General features: G+C 41.8%; 1 protein-coding gene across 1 annotated transcript in view; it reads left to right on the top strand.

Annotated features, from left to right (window-relative positions):
* Window positions 1-10,000, top strand: part of sptbn1 (spectrin, beta, non-erythrocytic 1) — a 248,404-nt gene that overhangs the window by 190,694 nt on the left and 47,710 nt on the right. Inside the window, exons 16-18 of the mRNA XM_063197311.1 lie at window positions 3,685-3,925; window positions 5,076-5,222; window positions 5,809-5,973. Of these exons, the coding sequence (XP_063053381.1) occupies window positions 3,685-3,925; window positions 5,076-5,222; window positions 5,809-5,973 (553 nt within the window). The remainder of the gene's footprint in view (window positions 1-3,684; window positions 3,926-5,075; window positions 5,223-5,808; window positions 5,974-10,000) is intronic.

The raw sequence follows: 10,000 nt of genomic DNA, 5'->3' as shown, positions 1-10,000 counted from the left end.
TAATATTTACATTGCCATTAGTAGCCCCTTAATGCGCGCCGTACCTCCAGTGGCACGCTGTAATAGTCATTGAAATGTACCTACCATAGCACTACAATACTGTGACACAACACAGGCCCTTTAGTAATGCACCACGACTTAGTCATTACCATACTGGTAACAACAAATGTATAAAGCCGCGTCTTAAGGGGTTAAACTCAGAAAACATTAATAAGTAATGTTAATAACCCAGCAGGACAAGCTGAACACCAGGTAAGAGTCGCCAATGATGATGTGGAGCATAGGCGTAGCTAGGGGTGGGCCTGGGTGGGCCTGGGCCCGCCCACTTGACATCCAAGCCCACCCCATTCACACTTGACAGTCAACTGTTGCCTCATTGAACTATAATTAATGGCATAGCACTGAGCGATAATTAATAATTTTGTCAAAAGTCTGGTTCATCTTCTGTGATTTCTATGATTTCAATTTCAAAGTATCATTTTTCAGCACAATATCTTAATATCTACGTACGTGCTTTCATGTTGGGCCCGTCTGATTTTTTGTGGGCCCACCTGTTTTATTATTTCTGCCTACGCCCCATTGTGGAGGCACCTTTGGTGGTGGTGTGAATATTTTCGACTGTGCTGGAGCAAATGGTGGTTGCTGTTGGAAAACTTCAGTACATTGTCTCCCCCAGTGCCCAAAATGGCCACATGTAAAGCACGTCTCAGGAGGGGACGTATCCTGGGGCCCGCCACGTCCCCTACCCCAACCTCTGAAACCCCCACCTCTCTGTCTTATGTAAATACCCCCTGATAATATTGTCCAGGCCAAGGTTGTCCTTGCCATGCCTGTGGGGAAAATACCCCGCCATGACGGGAATCAACACAATCCAAGCTAGCTCCTCAGGCTCAAGTAGCTATTCTTCATGAACCACCCAAACTTCAACTAACTTGACTTAAATGCTGAAAGGATGACTCCAGCCAATTTCAACATGCAGTTGTAATGCTCACACTACCCTGGACTTGTCAGTACCTGAGATTTTTGTTTTTTTCAGCCTTTTCCGAGATCCTGCTAATTTTAATGGGGACAGGTGTTTGTTTACATTTCAAAAAAAGCATTTTTATTTATTCCCAAAAACTTCCAAAAGGTTATGCAACATCAGCATACAACTAGCAAACAGTGATGCCTTTTGGGAAAATATTTGGAGTTGGCCTATGCTAAGATTTTTAAAAATGTAAACAAAAGCTGCCCCCATTAGAATAGCTCATATCTCGGAAAGGGCTGAGCAAAAAAATGCAGCTTCACCAGGTACTGACAAGTCAAGGGTAGTGTGAGCAATACAACAGCATATTGAAATTGGCAGGAGTGCTCCTTTAAGTTTATAAGCTCACTTATTATGGTATGTCCCAGTAGTGTGCTGCTAATCTCCAACAGTGAACACTTCCAATGCCATTAATATTTACGTTGCCATTATTAAACTCAGAAAACATTAATAAGTAATGCCACTGACCTCCTTCCTGATTTTATGCGATGCGATTTCTCATCACTGCTATGGAAAAAATATAATTAAGTGATGAGTAGTAATATCATATTATATTTGTCATCTCTCCTTCCTCACAAAAGAAGATAAGAGTAATTATGTCTGTGGCACTCAATGCAAAGAGAATTCATACTTCCTGCTCTTATGCTCATAACTCCTCTGACTTCATCGTCTCCTCATCCTTTCAGGTGGAGTCAGTTCGCTTGCATGTTAATAATCACTAGAGCTGGGTAGAATAATCGATTTAATCGATAATCGATCGATTTTTATATAAAATTAACAGTATCGATTCACAGGGCACAAAATTGATTTTTCATTCTTTTTCTTTTTGCTCTTTTTGTTTAATTTAGGTCTATGGAAAATACCCAGTAGGTATTAGTCAATTAAGCCTTGGCCTACTTATTACCAATTAGCTATCTGTTAACACTGTCAAGCCACAGCCCTTTGACATTTTCATATAAAAATAGGTAACAGCATCTTTTGGGGGAAATCCTGGTACCAAGAAGGTAACGGATTGAATCGATTCGGAATGAATCAAATTGAATCGTGATTAATCAATTCAAAGCCCTAAGAATAGAAATCGAATCGATACAGGAACATGGCTGCGATACCTAGCCCTAATAATCACATCTGTTGCACTCAATGGAGAAGCGTCCTGTCACTTCTTATAAAACCTCCTGTTGTTATACATCCTCATCCTATTCAAGTGAAGCAAATGCAATGAATGCTATAAATATATTGCAATTCAGTAGAGAGGGAAAGTGTTCATACTGTAACTTACCACTCTCTTATGTGGTTCCTCCCTCCTTCCACATCTACTGCACTTTATGCGAAGAAGACGTTTTTCTGTTATGCTTCTTTTAAATTCTCACCTCTTCTCCGGTAGGGCTGATGTATCGCAATCCAGTACAAAGGATTAAACTTCCTTTTCTTATGTGATTCCTTCTCCTCTCCTCTCCTCTCATCTCCTCTCATCTCCTCTCCTCTCCCCTCCTCTCCTCTCCTCCCCCTTTCCTCTCCTCCTCTCCTCTCTTCCCCTCCATCCTCTCCTCCATCCTCTCCTCCATCCTCTCATCTCCTGAATCCTCTGCTCTCCTCTCCTCTCCTCTTGTCTCCTCTCCTTTCCTCTCCTCTCCTCTCCTCTCCTCTATCCTCTTCTCTCCTCTCCTCCTTTCTCCTACTCTCCTCTCTTCCATCCTCTCATCTCTCCGCTCCTCCATCCTCTCATCTTTCCTCTCCTCCATCCTCTCCTCTCCTCCATCCTCTCCTCTCCTCTCCTCTTGTCTCCTATCCTCTCCTCTCCTTTGCTCTCCTCCCCCCTCCTCTCCTATATCCTCTCCTCTCCTCTCCTCTCCTCTCCTCCCCCTTTCTTCTCCTCCTCTCCTCTCTTCTCCTCCATCCTCTCCTCTCCTCCATCCTCTCCTCTCCTCTCCTCTCCTCCCCCTTTCTTCTCCTCCTCTCCTCTCTTCTCCTCCATCCTCTCCTCTCCTCTCCTCCATCCTCTCCTCTCCTCTCCTCTCACCTCCTCTCCTCTATCCTCTCCTCTCCTCCTTTCTCCTACTCTCCTCCATCCTCTCCTCTCCTCTCCTCTCACCTCCTCTCCTCTATCCTCTCCTCTCCTCCTTTCTCCTACTCTCCTGCCCTCTCCTCTCCTCTCCTCTCCTCTATCCTCTCCTCTCCTATCCTCCTCTCCTCTCCTCTCCTCCATCCTCTCCTCTCCTCTTCCTCCATCCCCTCCTCTCCTCTCCTCTCCTCTCCTCTCCTCTCCTCTCCTCTCCTCTTCCTCCATCCCCTCCTCTCCTCTCCTCTCCTCTCCCCTCCTCTCCCCTTCCCCCATCCCCCCCTCTCCTCTCCTCTCCTCCATCCTCTCCTCTCCTCCTTTCTCCTACTCTCCTCTCCTCCATCCTCTCCTCTCCTCTCCCCTTCCCCCATCCCCCCCTCTCCCCTCCTCTCCTCTCTCCTCTCCTCTCCTCTCCTCTTCCTCCATCCCCTCCTCTCCTCTTCCTCCATCCTCTCCTCTCCTTTGCTCTCCTCTTCTCTCCTCTCCCCCCCTCTCCTCTCCTCTCCTCTATCCTCTCCTCTCCTCTTCCTCCATCATCTCCTCTCCTCTCCTCTCCTCTCCTCTCCTCTCCTCCATCCCCTCCTCTCCTCTCCTCCGTCAGGTGGAGCGCGTTCCGTGAGCTGGTGGACCGCAAGAAGGAGCTGCTGCAGTCGGCGCTGGGCGTGCAGAACTACCACCTGGACTGCAACGAGACCAAGTCCTGGATCCGGGAGAAGACCAAGGTCATCGAGTCCACCCAGGAGCTGGGCAACGACCTGACGGGCGTCATGGCACTGCAGAGGAAGCTGACGGGCATGGAGCGCGACCTCGCCGCCATCGAAGACAAGCTCGGAGACCTCAAGGTTCATATCATTAGCGATGGGGCACTGATATTATACTAATATGTTAAATTACATGATATTATAAGGCATGCTTTGATATGAAATAATGATATGATATGATATGATATGATATGATATGATATGATATGATATGATATGATATGATATGATATGATATGATATGACAGGATAGGATAGGATAGGATAGGATAGGATAGGATATGTTGGTGTTTACTCTATTATTATACTATATTATATTATATTATATTATATTATATTATATTATATTAAATGATATTATATTATATTATATTATAATTATTTAAATTATATTAAGTATTTTAGTTTCCTCTGAGGACCTATTCTACCAAAGTGTCCTGGCGCTCTTGTACCCCTGCTGAATTACTTAAAAGTGCACTGTGTAGTATTTTTGGTAGCTTATTTCCAGAATTCATGGTGGCCATTCACAAATATTACTTACCACCAACATCAAATGAAGTATTCATTATGACTGGGGAATTTGCACTTTTCATACATGAAAAGGGGGATCTTCTCCTTTTGAATTTCAAGAAATAGACATTTTAGCTGCAAAAATTACTCAATTTTGCTTATACTAGTAAATGTAAGTTTATCAGTAAAAATTCATGAAAATATCAAATTTGGCAACAGGCAGCTCAGTTTCAATGAGCAGCATAGTTGCAATACCTACTCTGACCACAATCTTACACAGTGCACCTTTACAGTAAAGTTGTAATGCCCGTAGTTTAAAGGGACACTGTGCAGGAAATGGTCAAAAAAGGTACTGCAACTATGCTGCTCATTGAAACTGGGCTGCCTATTGCCAAAATTGATCTTTACATGGAGGTTTACTAAGTAATAAACAAATATTTTGGATAAATAAATGGCTATTTTTGGAAATTCAAAATGGCGGACCATGGAGAAGATCCCCCTTTTCATGTATGAAAAGTGCCATTTTTCCAGTCATAATGAATACTTAGAATTTGATGCTGGTGGTACGTATTCATGAAAAAGGTAACATTAGAGAAATGGGCAGCATGAATTCTGCAAATAAACAACAAAAAATCTCACACAGTGTCCCTTTAAGCAGTAGTGTGACGTAGTTCATTCATTCATCCATCCATCCATTCATGAATTCCTTCCTCCCCTAAAGGGAGAGGCAGCCCGCCTGGCAGAGGAGCATCCGGACCAGGCGACCGCCATCACAGACCAGCTGACGGAGATCGGAGCCGTCTGGGAGGAGATGAAGGAGACGCTCAGGGCCCGCGAGGAGTCCCTCGGAGAGGCCTCCAAACTCCAGGTGTGTGTGTGTGTGTGTGTGTGTGTGTGTGTGTGTGTGTGTGTGTGCGTGCGTGCGTGCGTGTGCGCGCGTGTGTGCGTGTGTGCGTGTGTGTGTGTGTGTGTGTGTGTGTGTGTGTGTGTGTGTGTGTGTGTGTGTGTGTGTGTGTGTGTGTGTGTGTGTGTGTCTGTGTGTGTGTGTGTGTGTGTGTGTGTGTCTGTGTGTGTGTGTGTCTGTGTGTTTGTTCTTGTGCATGTGTGTGTGTCTGTGTACAGTATGTGTGTCTTTGTGCATTGCATACAACACTCTATCTACGTATATTTCTGTGCGACTGTCTTTGTGCATGGCATACAACACTGTATCAATATTCGTGTGTGTGTGTGTTTGTGCACATGCATGTGTGTTCAGTATGTGTGTTTGTGTGTGTGTGTTCTTGTGCATGTGTGTGCCTGAGTATGTGTGTGCATTGCATACAACACTATCTATCATTTTGTTTGTGTGACTGTCTTTCTGCATTGTATACAACACCGTATCAATATTTGTGTGTTCGTGTGTGTGTGTGTCTGTGCGTATGTGTGCGTGCGTGTGTGTGTGTGTGTGCCTGCAGGGCTTCCTGAGGGATCTGGATGACTTCCAGGCCTGGCTGTCGCGCACGCAGACGGCCATCGCCTCCGAGGACATGCCCAACACGCTGGCCGAGGCCGAGAAGCTGCTGGCCCAGCACGAGGCCATCAAGAACGAGATCCGCAACTACGAAGAGGACTACCAGAAGGTCAACTAATGCTTCTTTGCTTTTAAACATAGGGTTGGTGTTAGGATTAGGATTAGGTAAGGCCAGTGTACGAAAATACAGTACAGTACAGGCCATCAAGAACGAGATACGCAACTACGAAGAGTACTACCTTTGCTTTTACACTTTTTACACTTGTCATCCTAATGGGATAATCTCTAATAGGGTGTGCAGGACAGGTTGAGGGTGTAAGGTACAGTAACATGTTACATTGTGAATGTTATATTGTGTTATATACACTTTATATTCCAATGGGTTCATTTTTAAACATAGTGTTGGTGTTAGGATTAGGATTAGGTAAGGCCAGTGTAAGAAAATACAGTAAGTAATCCTGGCCCAGCATGAGGCCATAAAGAACGAGATACGGAACTTCGAAGAGGACTACCAAAAGGTAACATGTCATATTGGGAATGTTATATTATGTTACACACTTGCTATCCCATAGGGTTGGTGTGAAGATTAGGGCCATTGTAAGGATATGATAAGTAAATACAGTAAGTTATCCTGGTCCAGTGCAAGGCCATAAAGAACGGGATACGCAACTACGAAGAGGACTATCAGAAGGCAACATGTCATATTGTGAATGATATATGATGTTATACACAGGCGTGAAAGTAGACGGGTGCGCACAGGTGCATAGTACCGATATAAAATGGACAGGTGGTGCGCAGTACTGGTAAGAGAATAGGTTTAATGCTGTCCAAAAACCCACATTTGAAAAACGTTAAGTCTGGTGTTTAAGTAGAAAACACGTACAAGCACACTATGCACTGTATACCCCAACATGTTCCACGAACTCTAAACTTTTGTGGAAACTTATTCCCATTAAAGTTTTAGTTTTGTGACCAAATGTTTTACGTAAATACTACATACATGCATGCATATGCAGGACACAAAATCTTTAAGAAGATGATCAAAAACTTTGAAATAACTGAAAAGATTGAAAACTTTAATTCCATAATTAGATTTTTAGTTTTTAGCAGCCCAAGTCAAGTATGTACTCCAAACTCTAAAATGCACAGAAACAATGGTTTACACAAAAGATTTGAGTTGAAAACTAAAACGTTTGTGTAAGTCTTACATAAAATCAGACATGTTATGTGAAAACAAATGTTATGAGAAAAAATAAAATCTTGAATGTTTTAGTAGCTGCTACTCAAAGATCTAACATGCTCCATTGACATAAATATTTCGAGAATGGTGCAAAAATCAATGCAATTAGTACTAAGCAGACAGTTAAAATTTTTAAGTAAACAAGCACAGCATTGCTTAGCTATATTGGCTCTAAGTTTTTGATTCCAAAATTAAAAGTTTTATGTTTTCCCATTTTAGAGCCAAAAAAAAATCTTGGTTGGTTTATTGATTGGTTGGTTTATACTAATGCACTAGGCTACCACCCATCTGTTTAAACCAAATATAACATGAGCTTTAATTCCACAAACAGTAGACAATAACACAACAATCATAGGCCTACAATACACAACAATCTAAATCTAAAATTTAGACCACACAGTCAACAGTCAATATATTACAAAGAATCAACCTCAACACATTAGGCAATTTAGTCATTTATTTGTTGTCCATTTCTGAATCTTTTATTAGGAGTTGGTGGCTGAAGGAGATCCATATAGCCTAACTTACAATAACATTTCTCCCAAAATAGTGTCAGACTTCACAACACAGTCAGTTGTTTATCCTTTGGAGTGTTGAGTAGAGCTGATGGATCATAGAGTTCTGGTGGTCCCATATCGGCTGCCTGTGGAGCATAAATAGGCCTAATAAGTGTAAGGCTTTCATGAGGACTTGTTGGATTAGGCCCCTACAGCATGATTGCTACACTGGTTTATACAGAAGTTCAATGTGCAATATGTCATCATGAAAATGCAACGCATCACTTGCAAATACACTGCAGATGTATGATACAAGAAAAAGATTTGTATGAAAGGCCTACACAGTGCTAGCCTAACTAGCAGTAGCTAACATTCTAAGCTAAGTTGCTTACAAAACATAAACACAGTGTAGCATAAAGAGCACCTAATGTCACACACAGCAACATAGTAAACTACTACACATACACACCAATACACTTTTATGGGTCTTTTCTTACCTTGAAGTGAGGTTGATAGACACATTTTTCCATGCCAAGTTGTCAGTTGTGGTTTGATGGTCACATGGTGTTGAGTAAATCTATCCCCCATTGACAGATTCACCATTTTTAGAGAAGTTTGTATTTTATGTTACATTTTAATAAAATAGGGTTTCTATGGTTCTGACATGGATGGGTTCTTCTTTACACAAAAGAGAAGCTGGTAAACAATTAAAAAAACAACTAAAACAACCAAAAAAGTGAGTTACCCAGCCTTGGGATTCGAACTCTCAACCTCAAGATAAGGACATGCCAATATGACTACATGCAGAGGACTATCCCCTACACCACTCAACTGCAGGTTTTGTACTAGTAAAAAGTTAGCCATGTTTGTTAGAAAGTATTGGACTTACTCATAATTAACAGTCAGATGTGTTTCACACATACTTTCCACTTCAAATTCGACCAACTGACCTCATACCAAAACAATAATGTTTGAAAGTGATTTTTTTTATTTTTTTTTACTAACATCCCGTGCTGGGAATTGAACTTGAAACCATCATGTTTTGAGGCCAACTACGTAACTGTTAGTCCATGACTGCCCAAGCACAACATGCTGACATCAATAGTGTCATATGTCAGATATAGTTCCAATTGACATGATTTAAATAATTTGTAACTTTCACAGTTTCGCGAAAAATAAACAATAAATATCTATTTTAGTGTTTTTTTCATTGGTAATACAGGACTCAAACCTGCAATCCTCTGATCTTGTGGCAAATCCCCTATCCAGACCACAGCAGCTCAAACATTGTCTTGCTTTACCTAATCATTTTTCTTTTGTAATTTCGCTCAAAATTAAATTTGAAAAATATTGCTAATTAAAGCTGGAGTCATGGGTCTGGTGGCCATCTGAACATTTTCATACCATGTTCTAGGAAGTAGGTAAGGTTATCTCCATGTTGGGGATTGAACTTGCAACCTTTGAGATTGAAGACCAGCTGTTTAACCACTACTCCATGGTCGCCTCAGCTGTTGTCAAGACATCTAACCACTCATATGCCAGATAGAGTTCCAATTTACAAACTCAAAGACATTGTGTTAGGATGTCAGTTGTACTTAAAAACACAATGCCAACCAGAGTTAATTTATTGGTACCTGAAAACCTGTTGAGAACACCTAAAATGTGTATGTCATCTGGACATTTTTGCTACATTGAGTTCTACAGCGTAAACTTTTCTAGTTCATAGTACTGTTGGGGAATACAGTGTGCCATTTGAGACAAGTGTCATCCTATGCAGAGACAGCAGAAGTAGTCATGCAGCGCTATAGAGATCTGTAATGCACATTATTTTGTATTCTGTATTTCTTGTTTCTTATGTAATTTGCTGCATTTTAACGCAGAAGGTTAGGTCTAATGTTTCCTGCAGAGCATATCCTAGTCAAGGCCGTTGAGATGGGGGGGGGGGGTTAGCTGGTATTAGACACATGTGATAATCACCAGTGGAAAGGCTACAATATGTTGTGCTGTTTCCGTTTAAATGTGGTATGATATTTTCTAAAGCAACCTATAAAATGACATTACATTTCTTCAGATTCAAAGTATAGGACAGTGAGAAACATAATTTCAATTTTCATGCCAAGCTCCTGTGAAGAAATTGACAATAAAGCCGACTTGAGCAGTAAGTTTGACTTTGACCTTGACCTTGTACGCATGTACGTATAGATGCGCGACATGGGTGAGATGGTGACGCGGGGCCAGACGGAGAAACATCATTTCAATTCCTTTTCATGGCAAGCACCTGTGAAGAAATTGAAAATAAAGCCGATTTTAAGTTTGACTTTGACTTTGACCTTGTACGTATAGATGGGGCGACATGGGTGAGATAAAGCCGTCTTTTGGCTTTGACTTAATTTTGACCT

This window comes from Engraulis encrasicolus, chromosome 1 (genome assembly GCF_034702125.1).
Source record: "Engraulis encrasicolus isolate BLACKSEA-1 chromosome 1, IST_EnEncr_1.0, whole genome shotgun sequence".
NCBI lineage: Eukaryota > Metazoa > Chordata > Actinopteri > Clupeiformes > Engraulidae > Engraulis > Engraulis encrasicolus.
This window is presented reverse-complemented; position numbering and strand designations above follow the sequence as displayed.